General features: G+C 44.0%; 1 protein-coding gene across 8 annotated transcripts in view; it reads right to left on the bottom strand.

The window, feature by feature from the left end:
* The window catches only part of ACACA (acetyl-CoA carboxylase alpha), a 199249-nt gene that overhangs the window by 12947 nt on the left and 165008 nt on the right, over positions 1-21294 (bottom strand). For all 8 annotated transcript variants that reach the window (XM_065572846.1, XM_065572849.1, XM_065572852.1 and 5 more), the window contains 4 exons: positions 20400-20577; positions 17302-17414; positions 3000-3154; positions 1541-1711 (listed from right to left, as the gene is read on the bottom strand). In XM_065572846.1, coding sequence (XP_065428918.1) covers positions 1541-1711; positions 3000-3154; positions 17302-17414; positions 20400-20577 — 617 coding nt within the window. The remainder of the gene's footprint in view (positions 1-1540; positions 1712-2999; positions 3155-17301; positions 17415-20399; positions 20578-21294) is intronic.

Genomic DNA, 21294 nt, shown 5'->3' on the forward strand with positions numbered 1-21294 from the left:
GGGGGAGGGAGATTCATTCATTCACATGATTCAAGCTGGCTATTTATTAAAAATACTGAGCCATCATTTTAGAATATAGTTTCGAGTATAGTTTCAGCATTTCAAATGATGAAAACAGAATAATTCACTTTCTTGGGGATTCCAGTGGCTAATTAGTTATGTTCTCTTTCTTCCCCACCCCCAATACGTATACTAATAGGAGAGTTTTCCATAAACTGCGTTTAGTCAATAGGGACAGGGGAGAACATTAATTATATACATATAAAATCCCTTTCCACTATGTTACTCCCTTTATGTAGTGAAGAATCCCTTTCCACTACGTTGATAGCCTGCATTATAAATGTGAATTTAGTGCTTATGAAAGGGGCTGGATTGACAGCCTGGAAGCCTGATCCTCTGCTGATCCATGGAGTTGTCACATAGTACAGTGTGCAGCTCTCCCCACATACTGTCCCAACACTGACCGGGAGAGGCCACCTCGGAGGGCAAAAGGGGGTTCTGTTTCCATGACCCATTCAGTCCTTGGCTTCTGTGGAGGCTGCCAACCAGGAGGCCAGTTAATATCAACTGTGGGGGGTCAATGTGATATTTCTTCTGCGGTTGAACTGAAGCCCAAGTCCTGAGAAAGAGCAGCTCTTTATAGCAGGCTCTCTCTTCCCATTCACCAGGAAATCTTACAGCTAGCCGGCCCTCTGACCTCTTCAAGGCAGAAAACACTCCACTTAGCTAACCCACCAGTGTTAAGCCTCATTTTACACTTGCAGAACTTCTAGTGCCAGGTTCCACTGGAAATTCTGCCAAAGGCCACTGCAGAGAGTTCGGATCAAGGCTGTGTTTTAAGTAGCTCTAGCAGACAAATGTCACGCTCATACTTAATACTCCCAATCAGCATGTTCGGACTAATTTTCCAAACATACTTTCCTCTTCTTGCAGCTTAGTTCTTTTTTTAATGGTATATCCTACCATCACCCATTGGAATGCCTCACTCCTACAGAAAACACAAATCCTGCCTAAGCAATTTAGGTGCGCAAGGATATTTTACAGATATGACCTCTGTACTGGGGGGGGGGGGGGGGGGAGGGAAGAGGGAGGAAAGAGAGGGAAGGGGAGCCTTTCTTCTACCATAGCCAGGACTTAGAAGAACGGAAGGCAAGAACATGGAGAACATACCATTGGCAGCCCAACACCACACTTGGGAAAACCTACTGAATGTTGAAAATGTTTGCCTCTTTGACCTATTCCGTATTCACACTTGACCATGTTGCTATAAAGACCCAACATTTCCCACGTTCCATCATTCATGCAGAACAACCTGGGCTTGGAGTATGCAGCTGCCCTGTCATTCCTAGCAGCCTGATTTCAAGGAGCCACCCGGAATGCCTCTGGACTTCACTCCACTGTCCCCGTCTCTGCACAGTCAATCATGCAGGGCATTCCTATTAGAACCAGGGACCCAGTTTGTCCTTGGTGCCAGGCCACTGAACTCAACTGGGTACAACCAGGGAGGGAGCATGGCCTTAGGAAACTCTCTTTGCTTTACCTTTACTGTCCCCTCGACTTCCACGAACCAGCGCCTCAGCATGGCCTGGATCTGTCCATCTGTCAGCTCAGGATTGGCATCGTGGATCTTCTTCTTGACCAAGTCTTCTAGCAGAAGGCGCCTCAGTCTCCAGTAGAAGAACGTACGGGAGGTTCTCCACTCTAGCACATCCTGCGCAAGACCCAGATGGGGAAGGAGGGGAAAATGAGTGAGGTCAAAAAAACCCAGAGCCATATTTAACTCCCACAGATTAAGGCAGGATCCTTGGGACCTGGCCCCTGCAATCAGAGTGGGGCTCAGAGGTGGAGCAAAGGAGCAGGGCAGTGCATAGCGGATTGCTTCTGATAAGCTGCCTGCTGGGGTGTGCTGGCTCACTTGGGCAGAAAATGGAGATGTAAGAGAGGAGGAATGTTGTGCCCATTTGGGGTGGGAAGGTGACAAAGGGAGAGTCTATCATGGGAGGGGAGACTGGGTTTGGAGGAAGAATCTGAGAGCCAAGTTTTGGTGGCTCGATGCCCATTTACCCTTACGTCCACCTCAGCTCCCAGAGAAGCTCCCTTAGCCCCTGGCAGGTATGAAGGCAGGGACTGGGGAGAGGCTCAGACTTGGATGTGTTCCGTTAGGCTGCTTGCAAAACAAAACCACAATGGCAAAAAGTATTCTGAGTGCTGAGCTTTGAACCCGCCCACCTTGTCATACTAACCCGGCCTCCTGCACCTCTGCTCTCCCCACTCCCTTCTAAACTCTCTTCCCTTCCACAATGGGGGACGCAGATTTATCAACACATCATGAGAAACGAGCAGCCCCAGGGAAAAATCCCCAACACGTCCGCATTCCAAACTTCCCCAGGGAAAATAAAACTCGAACTGCATTTGGAAAGCGATCAGGGCGACTAACTCAGCCAAGGTTAAAGCTCCAGCAATGGAGCTGGACTTGACTATTCTGCTACAGCCCGTCTGTTCTGCTCGCTGCTCAAACAAGGTCAGCCAAAGATCACAGAGTTTAGTGTCTTTACTTCCTACCTGTCTGCCTGCAAATGAAGAGTTTGCCACTGGAAAGGGAAGTGTCTGGTGAGTTTTTTTAATAGATCAGCTGGTTGCAGGCTGACAAATGAAAGCGTGGGACCACCAAACAGTAGGGGTAAGTAAGGGTGCTGGAAAGCACAAAACATTAATACTAGGTCAAAGAGCTGGCCCAACTCAGGCAGAGGGTGGGACTGGGGAGGGATACTGCTGTGGCAAGAATTATTGGGAGAGGGCACTTGGGCATGAGGTTTACTGGGTGCATGAGTCTTTGATCCTGCTTTGCTCTATCAGTAACTGGCTGGGGCTTGGAAGATTTCAGAAATGGCTGCACTTGTTCATCTCAGGTCTGTGACAATTTCCTTGGCTGCATTCAGTGCATGTACAAGTGCTGGGCCTTCTGACAGGAATTGTAAGAAAGGATCCATTATACTTACAGTAATGACACCCTTCTCCTGCATCCGGCCTGGCGTGTCATGCAAGTCAGCAAACTGCACCGCTACCTGATGGTAAATGGGAATTAAGAATTCCTCCCGTTCCTTCAGCTTGGTCTCCAGCTCCTTCCGCTCAGCCGGGCTTAGCTCCGGGGTGCCTGGAATCAGACAAAGCTGCCCGTCAGAGACCCTGGAAGGGTTAAAACAGGTGTGTGCAAAGAACCCCAGCTTTGGGAGACCAACCGACCTCCTGCTTATTGTCTGCTTCTTCCCATCTGCATCCTGAAGCAGCCAGGGACAGTCACTCTGTGAACATGGGAGTTCCCTATCCATATAGCTACATTCTTGGATGCTGCCCATTCATGAGGCCATCTGAGTACACTAGAATCTTATGGCACCTTAGAGACTAACAAATTTATTAGAGCATAAGCTTTCGTGGACTACAGCCCACTTCTTCAGATGCATCCGAAGAAGTGGGCTGTAGTCCACGAAAGCTTATGCTCTAATAAATTTGTTAGTCTCTAAGGTGCCACAAGTACTCCTGTTCTTCTTTTTGCGGATACAGACTAACACGGCTGCTACTCTGAAACCTGTCACTAGAATCTTGTTATTGCTGAAAGTAAAAATGGGGGTTGTTGGGTTTGGGTCAGCTCCCTGCACCCCATGACTCAGGGCCCTGGTCCAAAGCTTGCAGATAACAACCGTCATCATAATGGGCCATACCAAAAAACTTGATCTGACCAGCACCAATCTTTGGATCTGAAATCAGCAGCTGAGGTCCCCAACTCTGCCTAAATTCCAGAGAGGTAGCTCCTCCCGGAACCATCCAAGTGCAGTAGGTCGTTATCCCGTAGATTTGGCACCTGAATGAGAAAAGGATGATCCTGTCTTGTTCTTTGGTGTACTGTACAGTAGCACTGAGCGTATGCCCTCTCTCTCTCTCTCTCTCACACACACACACACACACACACACACACACACACACACACACACACTTGCTGGTGTGGAATACATGAGTGTACAGGCACAGCTCTACAAAGAAGGAAGGTGCTCACCCCTCGCACTGGAACAATCAGACTAGAGCTCTCCAGGCTGACCCAGCCATGCACCAAGCTCTACTGTCATCTAGGCCTATCTTACGTTCTCCAACCTGCAAGGGTGCCGAACTGATCTCACGCTGACACCCTTGACCTCCAATTTGTACAAAACACTCTCTAATTAGAGCAGCCTTCACCAGGTCATTGTGTCTGTGTGACTGACTCAGTGGGCTTTTCACCTCTGGGGCTGCTCACTGAGTCAGACCCCACCCCCAGGCCCTGACCAGAAGGACCGAAAACCATTCTTGCCAAACAGGCAACAACAAAAGGCCAGAGCTTAGTGTAGCTCAAACCAGGTTCCTGTCGAGGCTGCAGCTTGCAGCCAGGTTCTGGTTTGGAAAGTTAGCAGCCTCACCTGGAATCGAGGCAGGACTAGATATTCCTGAGCATGACAGGAACGTCATCTCATACTACATGAAGGCAAACTCCTTATTGATTACAGTATTGATGGAGCCATCTGGCAAAGACAAATCTATACTATTGGCTCAGACCATCAGTGATTAGTATCACCAGGCTGGGTTTCAACTCCCGTTCTTTCAAATGTAACAGCATTCCCACCTAGATTTCCTTTCACTTTTACATGCACCTCCATTAGGCTTTATCGCCACTTGGCAGTTTTGAGGCTCTGATCAATGCTCCTGCAATGTTCCCTAGAAATGGCTGAAAAATGGTACTGCTTGATCTACACTGGCCAGTCAAACTACATTAGCAAGAAACCTTTCTAAACTAAATGACAGAAAGCTTCTGCTAACATGATTTAAATGCCAATGAATTAAGCCATGATTTAGGAGACATAATGACAGGACTTATCCCCATAAATTAACAATGTCTCAGAGTGTTTCAGTTTTCTAAAACTACAGACAAAATTAATGTCTAATGCAAATACTCACACACACACTTTACACTTTCCTAGCATTTGTTTCCTACTAGTACCTATCAGTTTTCATAGTCTCACTACGGAGGCGGCACAAGTTACAGTCAGAGGTATTGCAAACGGTCACAAAACACTTTACTCATTTAAGTTATTTGCTGTCAATCAAGGCACACAGTCTAGCGATAGATCCCATATGAACTTGGAGGATATGACGACAAATACATCAAAATGACACTGCCCCACTGAGCTCTTATTTTTGTTTATTTTAAAGTTTTGTGCTCAAAATGAAATTATATCGCTTTAAATGAAATCAAATTAAAACGTTCGGATTAATGTAGCTTTGTGAAAGAAACCAGAAGAACTAACTTGGGATTCTGCCCATGACTGCTCTGCCAACGTTCCCACATACTGTCTAGCAGCATCCCATTGCTGTTTCCAGCCAGTGGACAGTCTCATCCAAAGCTCAAGAGCTGTGAGGTGGCTTTGCACTGTGTATTAACGGAGACCAGGATTCAACCAAACTCATTTTCAACTGAGACCTAAAAAGCGTCTTTCTCCTCCCCACCGAGAATGACTTGTTAAAATAATGCCTAAAAGCAACCACTCCACCATGGGACTGAGAACCTGAATTCTCCCCTGCTCAGTCCATGGGCCACAATTAGCCCTGGTGTAAGCAGGTGCAGATCCTTTGAAGTTGCACTCACTTACTGCAGGGCAAGCCTGGCCCCAAGCCCAATGCAAGGAGAGCAGGTTAATTCTCTCCCACAGCAACACAAAGCCGCACACAACAGGTGCTTGTGCAGAGGCAGGGGACTTAACGCCAGTCTTGGTTCGACTTGAGCACAGAGTGCAATCTGAGCCCAATTACATGCTACCAGACGCTCCGGGGGAAATGTGGAGGTTTTAACCTCCCACCTACAATGGGGCTTGAGCAGAGGCTGTGAAGCTCCTGTTGTAGGTTCAGAGCTTTAGATAGTGTGTGGGTGGGGAAGCCCTGGTAAACAATGACCCTCCTTTGCACTTCTATAGCACTTCCCCCCCTCCCTGCAAGGAAAACCCTTTACAAACGTTAATTAATTTCACCTTGCAATGCCCCTGGGAGATATACAAGCACAATTATTCTCACTGTACAGAGCAGAAAGTGAGGCAGAAAAAGGTTAAGTGAGTTACCTAGTAACATAGAAGAGCCTGGAATAAAAGCCAGGAGACTTGACTGTCAGCCCCCTTTCTCTAGCCACTGGTGGCTTTCCTTACTGTTGGCGTCTCCTCTAATATTGTCGCTACTCTGTTGGGCTCTGTGTGAATGCCACCAGCTTTTTGCTCTTTATTGTTCATGAAGCCATGTCAATGGGATTAAATGCAATGAAAGGAGATCAGCCATTGTCAGGCTGTCATGCTTCCTGGCTGGGTGATGTGGAAGGTGACCGTCAACTCCTCTGGTCCGTACAATGCCACATAAACTGTCCAGTTTGAAAGGGCCAGGGTCTGGAATCAAAGTGGAGCAGCGTGCAGCTGTGAACGCAGCCAAACTGGAGTCAGCACCACGGACAGCACACCTGCTCTGTTAGCAAGTTTGGGGCTGTATTCAAAGCTCATATTGCCTTCAATATGTTTTGAATCAGGCCCTTACTGAATTCTGCAGACAGACACCATCCTGTCTATTCTGTACGGAATGTGTTTATATTTGATTTTAAAATGTCTCTTGTCAGAGCAGCGTGGTTTTCAATATTATGCCGCCACACACCGAGACTTTTAAGACAACAAGTTCAGACTGTGTCCCCGCTTCGTAAAAATCACAGGTCACGTATACAGGAATTTTTTCAGCTCAGGTATTAGTTTTTTACATGGCCTTCGATGTATGCATGTTAAATGATGATGGAGAGGGTTTAATTAAGATGCTCTGGTGTTTTATAGCTGAAGAATTTCAAAAAGAATTGTTTTAACTTCATGTTTCTCTGTACACTTTAAATGGCAGCGCCTGGCTTGAAGCCAGGAACACTCATGTATTCTAGGCTGTCTGCCACTCTCGTGTACAGACAAACCAGCTAGGCCCAGTAATGATTTAGGTGAGATTAACAAATATGTCAATGTCTATTTTCTGCTTAATTTAAAAGCAGCGTCTATAAAGATTTTTGACTTCTGAACCCTGTTCTCCTGAAAGAAAGAAGGTAACAATGAGGAGGGGGGGATAAAGAGTGATTATCCTATCATTGATCGTTTGTCAGGAGCATTTCTTATTCACTGGACTATTGTAAAAAGCTAAGCTCTCGATCAATCCTGTAAGCCCCCTGTACAATTAAATATCTTGGAATGGGTTTCTTTCTTTTCTAGCCACATCTTGAAGCCTCGGGGTTTTTCGGAAAGCCAGGACGTTATTTATTTATTTTTATTTCACAGAAAGAGAAGGCTCCAGCCAAGAATCTTACCCCAGCAAGAAAGCTGATTTAAAAAAGAGTCAGGCACTTCTTTTGCTCTAAAGTGTTTTACATAGGGTGAGGGGTAGCTCAGTGGTTTGAGCATTAGCCTGCTAAACCCAGGGTTGTGAGTTCAATCCTTGAGGGGGCCACTTACAGATCTGGGGCAAAATCAGTACTTGGTCCTGCTACTGAAGGCAGGGGGCTGGACTCAATGACCTTTCAAGGTCCCTTCCAGTTCTAGGAGATAGGATATTTCCTTTAATTTAGGTCCCAAAGCGCTTTACCCAGGTGGTCAGTAGCATTATCCCCACTTTTTAGAGATGGTGTAACTGAGGCATAGGGAGAACTGACTTGTCCATGACCACCCAGCAGGCAGAGCTAGGAAGAGAACCTAGGCCTTCCAAGCCCCAGGCCAGTGCTCTGTCCACTAGGCCACACTGCCTCCCATTATAGAGCTGTGTGTATGGAGATAGGTTACCAAGAGATGTATACACTAAAGAAAAAACATTCTAAAATTGTTATATTTAAAGGCAAATATATATAGTACAGCAGCTCTCGATGGGCAGGTAGTGCATGAAGCTATTAACAGGGGGAGGGATAGCTCAGTGGTTTAAGCATTGGCCTGCTAAACCCAGGGTTGTGAGTTCAATCCTTGAGGGGGGCCATTTAGGGATCTGGGGCAAAAGTCTGTCTGGGGATTGGTCTGCTTTGAGAAAAGAGGGTTGGACTAGATGACCTCCTAAGGTCCCTTCCTGATATTCTATGATTCTATGAACATTAAGAAGGTATGAGGGGGGTTGAAGAAAAATACTGGAATCTAAATTCATTTCAGAGTCTTGAAGAGGTATATTAGCTGTGGTGGCAGGTGAGATGCACAAACTTACTGAAGATTTAATTTATGATTTAAAAGAAGGGAGTTTGTGACTTTCATAAGCTGGCAAGGAGTACAGGACACATTCCTAACAGAGAGCCTGGGGCTATTCTGTTTGCACTGGGTTTTGTGCCATGAAATCGTGAATGAGAGTTTTGGCTTGGATTTGCAGATTACTTTACAGTTTTTGAGTGAGTGAGAGTGTGCATATATTTATATATAAATAGAATGTGTGCATGTTTATGTGTGTATATATATACACACACACACACACACACACACACACACAGAGATGTGTATATATGATTGTGTGTATGTATGAATATATACACCCTACTTCGATATAACACGAATTCGGATGGAACACGGTAAAGCAGAGCTCCGGGGGAGGGGGGGGGGAGCGCACTCCGGCAGATCAAAGCAAGGTCCATATAACGCGGTTTCACCTATAACGCGGTAAGATTTTTTGGCTCCCGAGGACAGCGTTCTCTCGAGGTAGAGGTGTATATAGCTCTGATTTGACCACAGCAGTTAGGAATAGGAAATACTTGCACCCAAATGTTTCCCAAAATGAAAGAGGTAAATATTGTCTGGACTCTGTGAACCAGACAGACGGAGCCCTGACAAACATACACAACTTCACCGGCGTATTCCTCTGCTATCCACACCCATGCTAGGAACAGAAAGGGTCACCCAACTTTGAGCACCACAGTGATAAGATATTACCCCTATCCCAAGTCAGGAGCTAGCTACATTTAAAAGCACTGGGTACTCTTTGGGTCAGGGACCATCTTTTTGTTATTTGTAGGCACGGTACCTGGCAGATTGGGGCCCCCATCCCTGACTGAGGCTTCTAGGGGCTACCACAACAGTTAACTAAAGAAGGCCTTTATAAACGCCGAGTCTGAAGGAGAAGCTCCTCCCAAAGCCTGCTCCTACCCATTGCACAGGGATAGGTGTGCGGGCTTTATAGCTTGCGATCAGAGAGGAAGATTTCAGAGAAGTTGCCCTCCCTGTGCAGACGAATGCTAAAGCCTCGGTAATAAATCTATAGGGAGACCTATCCTGTAAAGTGCTCGGATATTGAATGTCAATTTATGCTCCTCTCCAAAAGTTAAGGGAAGAAATCGCAGCCGAGAAAGCAATGTCTAAACTCTTTTGATTTGTGCCCCATTAAACAGAGAACCTCTTTTGGAGTAACAAGCCAATGCGTCAGCTCTTCCCTCCCACGTATACGTCTCAGAGAGAGAGCGCGCCACTGACAGGCAGTGTCCTGTAGTGATTACAACCTGCTAGAATGTCAGGGCTCAGGCTGCCTTTAATAAAGTTCCTGCCAGATGGAAATGGCTCAGCGGGACCATGAATCACGGCTTCCCATAACATTTAGCAGCAAAGTGCTTTTTTTAAATATGACCAGTTTAACAGGTTAGACAAAACGACTTCGAGAAATGTTAGTGTAGCTTCCCTCTGATTGCAAAAAGCTGGGCCGCTTCTGAATCAACGTGAAGGTTTACGGTTTCCCAGCTATTAATATGGGGGATTTTCCCCTCCGCCCTCAATGCACAGCCTCGCCAGGTAAAGCGTCTCTACTTGCTTCCCATTGCCTCTCATAGATGCCAGCAGAGATGTGGGCAACAGCTTGATGCCACCGGCGTGGGGTAAAGTGGCCTTGGTGTGAATGACATGCCTACTGATAATATCGTCACTGAGCAAAAAACACGCTCACTGCCTTAACACAGCAGCTCACCGCGCGGAGTCTGGCCCAAAGTCAGGGACGCCCCCTACACAGTGGCTAGACTGACCCCCGAACAATCCAGGAGGGCCCGGCTCCGCTTGTCTCCAGGCCAAAGTTGAATGGATCCCAGGAGGACCACTGACTAACCCCCACCTGGCAAACAGAAGCCCTTCTCGGTCAGCAGTCTCTGGCTTTGTGAAACCAGCAAGGGAGCTTTTCCTTCAGTTCCTGAATTCAAAATGTAGTCCCCCTCATGCACAATGGGAGTCTGGAAATAAACCTAGACCGGTGATTTTTAAAGGTGTTTTGTACAACATATATATTAGTCTACAGCAGATCAGGAACATGCTCGCTACTGGATGTGTGCGCTCACCTATTTGAGTGTTAAAATGACTAGGTTGAAGGTTTTTTGAGGGTGATTAGGGGAAAGAACATTAAGGCACCACTGCAGCAAAGCATCTAAACTTGTGCTTAAGTCCATCCCTAGTCTGCAAAGCACATGCGCAAGTCCCACTGAAGCACATGCTGAACGGCGTTGCTGAACAGGGATGGACTACTGAAATGGGTCCTAAGGAAATAAGTGTTATGGACGCAGGGTAGCTACTCCATATAGAACGATGTAATGAGGTGTTCATTTTAAGTCAGATTATGACCACCTCATCTAACATCCTCAACTGCAACGACAAACATTATTTCAGCCTGAAATTCCTCACATAGGAGAGATTTCTCCCCCCCACCTCCCACTAAGGCTGGAGTCTGATGTCTCCTATTTAACCACATAACAGATTCAGCAACTGTGCAAACTTCTCCCGTGCCGCACTGCCAGCATGCCTCACTTCTGACCTGCAGGGAGCAGCTCTAAAGGGGAGGTCATTCAGGCCTATTCAAGTCTGTGGCAATGCAGGTTTTTTGAGTGCAGATTTTTTTTTTTTTTTTTTTTTAAATGTGGCTGCTTGCAACCACTTCTCTAAATAGTCAGTAGGATTCAAGCTGTAAAGATGCAACGTGAAATACCAATGAAAGTTGTGGATGCTCAAGAGGTTGGTCAGAAACGTCATTCTGCAATTGCAATACATGAAAAGGTTTTAGTCTGCTACAATTCAACTATTCTTGTTCCTAAGGACTTGCATTAGGGTCAAGTAAACTAGCAGACACAAAGCACCACTACAGGCCAAAATCACCTGTGATGCGCGTTAACACACTCACAAGCACTAACTTGGACTTGCTGGGGAGTTAAATACAGGACGTCTGAGGACAAAAGGGATGGGATGAGCCTCAAATTGCACAGGGGAATTGCACAGCATTTAAAACTATACTCTTTCAATAGATTATTGACGAACAACATTGACATTAATATACAATAATCTGCAACCAATCCCCACCCACATTCCAAGATCTTTCAAAACATGATTGTTTATTTGAAATTAAAATATAGTAACCTAGCAAAACAAAACTCTGAAGAAATAATAGGTTGTAGGACCATATACAAAGTGCAAAATAGAAACAGCCTTCCCCTCCCCCCCAAATTGGTATCATATGTCCAGAAACATTGTATACCTATGGGAATTCCCCTCCAACTCCCACTTTCTAGAGAGGGAAATCCAAAGGACGGGTGTCAGGGAAGGTGAAATTCTGGATTAACAGCAGTTTTTTAGTGATAGCAATGTTTGCACACAGAACCAATTAAAGGCAATCAGTGTGCAATATTACCAGAAAAGTGACCAATGCTGATTGGCATTCCACATTTTGCAAGTGAAGGACAATCTCAAGGGCAGTATTTTACGTAACTATTGCTCAGGAAAATAATTGGTATTTTGGTTAATTACAACATAGAAAAAGAATGACAGAAAAATCTTGAGAGAGACAAAGGTGGTGAGGTAATATGTTTTACTGGACCAACTTCTGTTGGTAGAAGGGACACACTTTGAAGCTACACAAAGCTCTTCCTCAGGTCTGGAGAAGGTAACCAGAGCATCTGAGCTAAATACAAAGCGGGAGAAGATTGTTAAGCATAAGGGGTTCACACATGCTGTAGGAGTCCACTTAAAATGAAGTGAGCAATAAAGGGTTAGACTGTTAAGCATAAGGGGTTGTAACTTGCCTGGCGATTCCCCCAGAAATGGGATATATGTACTTCCATTGGTCAGTTTGTTTTTCAAAAGTACATTATTAGTGAACTGGTTCAAATCAAATGCACAAATACAAAACGGGAAATAACTGACTAGGCAGTAGTACTGCAGAAATGGACCTGGGCGTTATAGTGGATCAAAAATTGATCATAAGCCAACAATGTGATGTAGTTGCGAAAAAGACATATTATTCTGTGGTGTATTGAGAGTGTCAAATGAAAGACGTGAGAGGTAATTGTTCTCCTCTAATAGGCATTGATGAAGCCTCACTGGAGTATTTTGTCCAGGTTTGGGTGTCACACTTTAAGAAAGACCTGGACAAACTGGAGAGAGTCCAGAGGAGAGCAACAAAAATGATAAGAGGTTTAGAAAACCGACTTAGAAAAGGTTAACAAACTGGGCATGTTTAGCCTTGAGAAAAGAAGACTGAGGGGAGAACCTGACAAAAAAGTCTTTATAAAGAGGAAAGCGATCAATTGTTCTCCATGTCCACTAGAAGGTAGGACAAGATGTAATCGGCTTAATCTGCAGCAAGGGAGATTTAGGTTAGGTATTAGGAAAATCTTTTTAACTATAAGGATAGTTAAGTACTGGAATAGATTATCAAGGGAGGTTGTGAAATTTCCATCACTGGAACATATTAGACACACACCTGTCAGGGATGGTCTAGGTTTACTTGGTCCTGTCTCAGCGGACGGGGCTGACCTCTAAATGACCTCTCAAAGTCCCTTTTAGCTCTCCATTTCTATGAATCTATTAATTTATAAAATAGCTACTGCCGGACTTTTGACTATTGTCTGATTTTCCAGACCTAGGTGCAGAATGACAAACAGGTCACATCATGCTATTGTTTAGCCAATCAAGAAAGCGAAAGAAAAATATAATAATTTTGTATATGTACTCTGCAAAGTAATCACCAGCACATGGTATTGTTGGGATTTAAATAAACTGTCATGCAAATTTACCTCTGAGAATGGACTGGTTGGCTTAACTTATCTGTAGCCACTGCTGTGGGTTAAACTTTGGTTAAGTTTTTGTTGTTTGGGGATTCAAGATGGGTTCGGAACCATCTTCAGCAAACGAAGTGGAGAAGTCAGTCAGAAGTCACAATGAAAGGCTGGTCAAGGGAAGGGACAGGCTTAGCTCCTGAAGTGGTATGGCAGTTTACTGCTTTTGTGTCTGTGAAAAGTCAATTTTGCTCTACTGAGGTGGGCAGCGTCTTCCTGAATGATCCCTCCTCCAACACTTCATACAGAGTATTATTATATAGAAATGAGTGTGAATATATACACACACACACACACACACACACACACACACACAATGTACAACTCTATATAAAACTACATAAAACACTCAGATGCAGACATTTATTATACGGGACAGACTAAAGACGATGTTCATCTTATCATAAAATCTGCCCATGGTGAGATCATACTGAACAAATAAAAGAGGTTTCCATTGTACCACAAGATAAACATTTCGATAAGATAAGATAAACGGGAACAATTTAGGGTTAGGTCCTGCTTTCATGGAAGCCATTTTGACATTGCCTTCGATTAAAATGGGACTATGCCCATTGTTTGTATCACACACTATATTTACCGCCTTCCCGATGGTAATAAAGAACATGCTGCACTATAAAGTTCATTTTCTGTTATTTCTGTTTCAATCCTAAAGCTTTCTCCCTTATGCCAATTGTAAAAAACCCACATGAAAACAGAAGACCTATATCCTTCTGAAGTGTGGGCAGTAGGCTTGTCCATATATCCTATGTATTCACAGCACTCTATGGCTACTCCTGCTTTCTAGAGAACTCAGCCATTCTAGAGTCAAGACTGGGATTCCTCTCTTCTCCTCCCTGTTGCTCTGCAGCATACGCTGTCACGTAAGAGAGTGTTACACTGAGTGCCATTTTAATAAAACATGAAACTAATGAAGATTTCGGAGATAGTGCTAGAAAATTGATAATGAGCAGATTTATGTCAAATTAGTCAATACCTGTCATCCTTCCCTGCTCCCGCCCCCCCACACATGCAAGTCAAAATCCAATGTCTGAAGGTTCCTTGAATGAAAACACAAATGTCGCTGTACTATTTACCCACCCCTCTGCACGAGGCACACTTATATGAAGATCTCCCTCTTCCCCGGTACTCAGCAGCTCCATAGAAATGATGACAGCCATTCAGGGGTTAAAGCGAGGCAGTGAACCCCCAGTTAATGAGTAAGAATTCAGCAGGCAGTGTAAGATAAATGGAGCTCTCTCTGCTTCTGCTGGAGTCAGCATGAACTGCGGCCCCGCGGCTTGTTTGTGGCAAATGGAGTGCGCGAAATATCAAAGGGCAGTGATCCAGAAGAAGACCGACTTTGACAAATTTTAAATTGGCCAGAAAGAAAACCAGCAAAAAAAAAAAAATTATGCAATTCGCTGTGTCCTGCAATCTTGGCTTTCCTGCCATTGTACGGAATTAGTGGCAAAACAACAGCAATGATCGCCTGATGCTGGGAGCAATTAAGAGCCATCTAAGTGAGATGCTTATCAGTGACTGAAGCTTTTAGGGCTCTCTGTATGTACAGTTGTAAGTGACTTGCTCTTGTGTTGCAGTCATTTTAATTAAAGTGCATGGAGTAATTATCCTGTTTAGAGAAAGGGGGGGGAAAAAAAGAACAAAAAACCCCCACGCAGTCTGGCGTTGGGATTTGAGAGAGACTCTTGTAGAAAAATGTTTGCCCTTTTTCTCTCTTATCAAAAAGAGGATGGTGCAGGGGTCAGAGCCAGCGTGATTTAGGGTTGTTTTCTAATCGCGTCTGACGGAATGGAAGGGATTCAGTGCTTGAATTCAATGTAACCGATATCGGGTACGAGCCACACAACAGTAAATTCATAAGGGCAACAACAAAAATGACATTTGCTACTTTCCCCTGCTGCTATGAGATTAAAAACCAAACAGTCCTCTTTGTTCGAGGCCAGTGTCTACACACGCTTGGGACTGGAGTAATTTGCCAGTGTCATGGAAGACGCCATCGTCTGTGGGGGGGTTTATTGTTAATTTGAGAGGAGCAGGACCTTTTCTAGTGCTGCTGTGGTAAATATCCTCAAAATGGTGCTCCTGCAGCAGGGCCATTTATCTGCATACACAAGTGCTGACTGTTCAGTGTATACTCTTCTCTAACCACACATCTGATTTCCCCTTCTCCTCAACTCTAGAGATTTTCATTCCGGAGGGGCAGTTCTTCCACCAAGCACAAGGAGATCCAGAAAAATCACCTCCAAGTAGTGTAGCTATGAATCCTGCCTTGACTGACTGGGTTAGGAATTAAGCTGCAGCCTTTTAACTGAGCAGGGTAAAGCATTTCAAGTGTGCACATACTTGCACTCTGTGCTAAGTTCCCAAGATCTGTTGGAGTCTGGTCTATCTATTTGTCTCTAAAGGGACACTGTCAAGTCAAATGTAGCCCAAAATTCAGAGCTGGTGAAAATAAGCTTTTACCAAACCTAAGAACATTAGAAATGTGCATTTCAATCCTACGGAACCAGTTTATTTGAACAAACACTCCAAATGGAAGTGGCTAATCTGCTTTCCCGGCAGAAAGAAACGCAGGAAATAAACAGCACAGTGAGAAAAAATTAAATGAGATTTTAAAAATGTTTAAAAACTCTTTTAAACGAGTTTTAGAATATCATTTGTAACAATGGTAAGGATTTTTTTTTTTTTAACCTTGACGGTGTCCCTTTTCAATTATTCTTCTCTTCCAAAGACACATCAGAGTGGCTGTGGTATATAAATAGTTGTTTTGTTATAAATTAAAAAAAATAATAATAAAATATAACAACAGCAGCACTAGCAACAACTTATCATACATTTACATGGCACCTTTCATGCTGAAGGACCCCAAAGGGCTTTATAAATTTAAACAGACATACAAACCACATGCCCTGGGAACACGTACTCCACTACTAAAATATAGTTAATTCTGGACATGAAGAGCAGCTTTTGAAGAGTATACTGTAGAAATAAGAGATGGCAAAGACCATATAAAGAGTCCACTCCCCTGAGAGAGGATGTATCCAATATTAAATTCATACTGCTGAATAATCTGTATTTTTGTTTATCGGGTTTGTAACGTGCTTTGGGATCATTTGAAATGAAAGGTACTTTAATAATATACCTACACATTTAAATCACAGTGGTCACAGCTCAGCAAAGTAATACAACATTTGAAGTTAGGAGGTGAAGAATACTTTATCCAGTTGCAACTGCAGAGGGGACATGTGTAGTAGCTATAATTACTGGTGTTCAAAACAAATCATGACCCTAGATTTAACCCAGAAGTCACAAATATACTGGACTGGAACCTCGGTGACACCAATTTTACTCCAGCTGAGGATCTGGCCCACTAAGTTTTGAGTGAGCTGAGCATACTTAGAGAATTAACCCCACACCTTTATCGTGGTTTGTTGTAAAACCCATCAATTCTTTAAAAGAAAAATAATGACTGGTGTAGAGAAAGTAGATAAGGAAATGTTGTTTACTACTTCTCATAACACAAGAACTAGGGTCACCAAATGAAATTAATAGGCAGCAGGTTTAGAACAAATAAAAGGAAGTATTTCTTCACACAACGCACGGTCAACCTGTGGAACTCCTCGCCAGAGGATGTTGTGAAGGCCAAGACCATAACAGGGTTCAAAAAAGAACTAGATAAATTCATGGAAGATAGGTCCATCAATGGCTATTAGCCAGGATGGGCAGGAATGGTGTCCCTAGCCTGTTTGCCTGAAGCTGGGAATGAGCGACAGGGGATGGATCACTTGATGATTATCTGTTCTGTTCATTCCCTCTGGGGCTCCTGGCACTGTCCACTGTCGGAAGACAGGATACTGGGCTAGATGGACTCTTGCTCTGATCCAGTAGGGCCATTCTTATGTTCTTATGTTAAGTGGTTTAAAAAAGATACTATACACCCACACTAAATGCTGTAGATGTAAATAAAAAATATTCTATGCAAACACACAAGACTCATCTCATCTGGTTTTCCTCCCAAATTGGATGACAGTAAATAAAAATTATCATGAATTTGATAAAATAACTCAGTGCCCCCTTTTTAAGGTCCATAAACACACACATTAGATATTAGGTGACTGGATCACTGATATGCCAATAATACAGTCCAGACATACCTAGTCGCTCTGCCAGACGACTGTAGATTGGGTCCACTCGTCTCATTGTTTTCACCAAATCTTTCCTGCGGAATTTGATTTCTACTGTCCCTTCTGGCTCCAGAACTCCTCCTCTGATCAATGAGGAGAAAAGAGAAAGGAAAAGGCACTTTCAGATCATCAGATAAGGAAAAACACACAATGGATCGGCACAATTTGTCATCTAGAAAGTATTTAGAAAAAGAGAAAAGGAAAAATCTTTAGCTATTATTTACCTAACCCCAAACAGAATGTGCATAGGATGTACATGAGGCGTTATAGAAACATATCAATCTAGTACTATTTGATGCAATTTGGTACTAATAAATAACATTTGGAACTCCTGTAGCTCCTTTCAACTTAGGCTCCAAAAGCTCTTGTAGGTGAGTTTTATGAAAATGTCTTGACAAAAAAAAAAAAAAAAAAAATTCTCATTACAGAAGCTACCTGCTTCCCAGGTCGAAGTACATGATTTGGAATCTAGGTTTGACAATGAAGACAGAAGCTATTTTACTTTCAAGTGCAAAAGAATGAGAGAAGGGAAAAGAAAGGTCAGTGGAGAGGCTCTAAGGAGTGATGGTTGGGGGACAACAAGCTTTTGCAGTCCAACAACAGGTCACTAAGCTACACACTGTTATGCAAAAGTCCTCAATTCTCAAGTCCAGCAAAGCTGCAGAAGCGGCAAGTCCACACTTGTACTGGCACCACAGGATATAGCCTCTGAAGGGGCACACGCACCTTTGCATGTAATTACTCAGAATGTGTTCTCAGCGTGCACAGCTGTCAGTGCAAGATACAGTTGGGAACACACTATTGGAAATACACTCTCCTAGAAATTGCTGCAATCGATTCCACATGCTGCAGGGTTATGAGCTAAGTGGTACAAAAACCTCAGAGGTTCTGGCTTGCAGGGGTTTGTGAGAATCTTTTCAATGTCAGGTTATGTCGGGTGGAAGTGAATTAAGGGCAGAACTGCTCCTGTAAAACAGAGCGACGATAAAGGGCCATTGTTGTTGGAGATGTCCTTTTAAGTGGGATTCTCAGAGAGGCGCTAACAGGTGTGGTAGATTAACGTGCACAGGGATTAAATCATGATGATGATGATTCAAACACCTTTTTATTCTATAGATCTTCCATCCTGGGATCTCAAGGCCCTTTACAAACAGTAATTAGTTATGCCTCGTGACACATCTGTGAGGCATGTTACAGAGAGGAAAACTGAAGTAGAGATAGGTTAAATGACTTGTCCAAGGTCACCGAGAGAGTCTGTGGCCTGGTCAGAAACAGACCCAAATTCCTTGGTCCCAGTCCTAGACTACAAGACCATCTAATAGCCTCATTTTCAGAATTGCCTGAGTGGGATGGAATGGTTGGAGAACAAAATGAGTTTGAGGATCCAAACTGGAGCCAACACAACATCTACCAGGAGGTCTCTGCCTGGCCTTTTCATAACAAACATGCTGAAGGGGTGTTTGCCCAATCCTTGTCTGCACTAACAAGAGCTCTCATTGTCCTGAGCATCCTGACCTTTCACATTTTAAAGAGGGAAAAGCTAGACAGAACTTAGAAGGGGATTATTGCTCTGAGATGCAAAGTACAGAAAATGTAATTCTTCTAACTCTAGATACAGAGGAGAAGCCTGTGGCCAAGTGACAGTGGTTTCCCCTGTGTGACCATTCCACTTGTTCTTACACAGCAGGAGAAATAGGCCGCCTGGCAATTCTTCGTGGAGGCCAATGCGTCACCACTGAGGGGAAGGGAGTGTTCAACAGAGCCCCTTAATGGTGTCCTAAATTAGCCATCTCAACTATGGCAACTGCTCTAAACAAAAAGGAAGGTGTTTCTTCCACGTCACACATCCCAAGTCAGCCAAAGCTGATTAACTTTTTGGACTGAATTAAAATGGTGCCACATCCCCTACTCCAGTACACCAGGCACCTGGGGATAAGCTGGTTATTTGGTGTGAGGGGAATGACTTAGCCGGTGAATAAGCAGAAAGAGCAATGCTCACCCATCTCTAATACAATGGGTAACTGGTCTGGTTGCATGCATACTAAAAAGGAGGAGGAAAGTTGCAAGGTGAATTGCAACTGCCCCCACTTTTGTGAGTGGAACCCAGAGAGATACATCTGGGGAACTGTGTGACGGGGTCACATCAGAATAATAATGTTGTTTTCACCTTCAGATGTTAGTCTATTTTCCCATCTGCCTGGCTATTTTCAGATCACATGGCTGACCGGATCAAATAGATTAAAAACAGAAATCTAACATGGTCAGGATCTCTCAAGTGTTTGAACTGCTTTGCTGTTCCTTTCTGTAGCATAACCTCACCTCTGTCCTCCTTCCCTTGACTGCTCCAAGTCAAACTCCTCTGATAAGAGCACAGCACTATGCCCTCATAGTTTATCCTGTTTATATTAGCCCTTGGTAGGCAGGATTGTTACACTCCTCCAAATCAGCCAGTGTCGTCATCATTTCCCCCCCCCCCCCCTTCAGAGGCTGGAGGACTTGTTTTTAAAAATTCACTTCCAATTGTTCATAATTTTACACCCAGGAATAACAAATACCATGGGTATATTTACGCATGTTGCATTTTATAGACATGTGAGTGATAGCTACACCATTGCCTGTTCAGAGATCTAAGTATTTCAAAACGCAGCAGCGCTTATTTGTGCTTGCCAAATTGCACCCAGTTATTTCCAAGTGAAAAATGGTGGGTGCAAAACTCAGATGGTAAGTTGAAGCCTTTATGCCAAAATGCTTTACAAACATTAACTAATGAGGTCCCACACAACCCCCTGGAGGTAGGTAAAGGTAAGGGCCTTGACCAAGGTGAGGGAGTCAATGGCTGAGTCAAGAACAGAACCCAAGAGGTCTTTTGCGTTAACCACTAGACAACAGTCCCTTCTTTGGTACAGCCAGAAAGCAAACCAACCCCCCTCCTTTATGTACATAAGAACATAAGACAAGCACACAAGACCTGCTTTACTACAACAAAGCAATGGCTTACTTAGTCTGGTATTCTTGTCTTGGAGCAGTACAATATACAGAAAGGAGTCAAGCTAAGTGAGTTCCTTTACCTGCTGTCTGGGTCTGCGTACATCTCCATGTGTCGGGGATTAATGGTGGGATCAATCACGACCCAGGATCCTCCTCTCAGCTCGGCTTGGGGCGGGATGTACACAAGCACTGGCTGTCTATATTCTCTTAGGCCATCCACAATGTAGGCACCAAACTTCAGCACCTGGTCATACATGTCTGGGAAAAGGACACAGTAGTTTAAGTTCTTTATCCTCAAACTTAGGCAAATAAAAAAAAACCACTCAGCATTTCTACTGCTGGATTCCTAAGCAGCTCCCCTCAGCACCACCCTACAAGCGCTTCTAGGCATTACCTGGACTTTAAGGGAAGCTACTAGGTTTGCAAAATTGGACTGGAGTATTTGCAAAAAGGCAATTTTTTTGAGACATCCAAACTTCTTCCCTGTCCCCAGCGAAGAACCAGGAGGATAGACATTCTCATGTTATAAGAGCACTTCTGCTTCCAGGTTCAGCAGCTCCAGTCTGGAGTGTGAGATTTGCTTCATTCCTATTGCATCCAAATAAGTTCATAGAACCTTATTCTGGGCCACCTGCTTGAAATACTCCAGTCTCATAATGAGCCCTACAAAAGGATCTACCCCCAGGGTATCCTACTGAAGAAGTCAATGGGTATTTCTGGGTGCTCGTCAATTCTGAAATTCAGGCCAGATAGATGCCTAAATACAAACTTAGGTGCCTAACTTTAGGTCCCCAAGTTTGAAAAGTTTTGCATATACTTTTATTCACATAAAAAGCTAGTGAGTGAGCGTGTGTGGGGGGCAGCACAAAGGGCTATAAATACTTTGCATGCCACCATAACGAGTGCAATTCATTCTTTTTCTCAGGTGTGAGAAACTCCTGTGCAGCCAAACTCCTCCTTTCCTTAAATCAAGAA

This window comes from Chrysemys picta, chromosome 19 (genome assembly GCF_011386835.1).
Source record: "Chrysemys picta bellii isolate R12L10 chromosome 19, ASM1138683v2, whole genome shotgun sequence".
Taxonomy (NCBI): domain Eukaryota; kingdom Metazoa; phylum Chordata; order Testudines; family Emydidae; genus Chrysemys; species Chrysemys picta.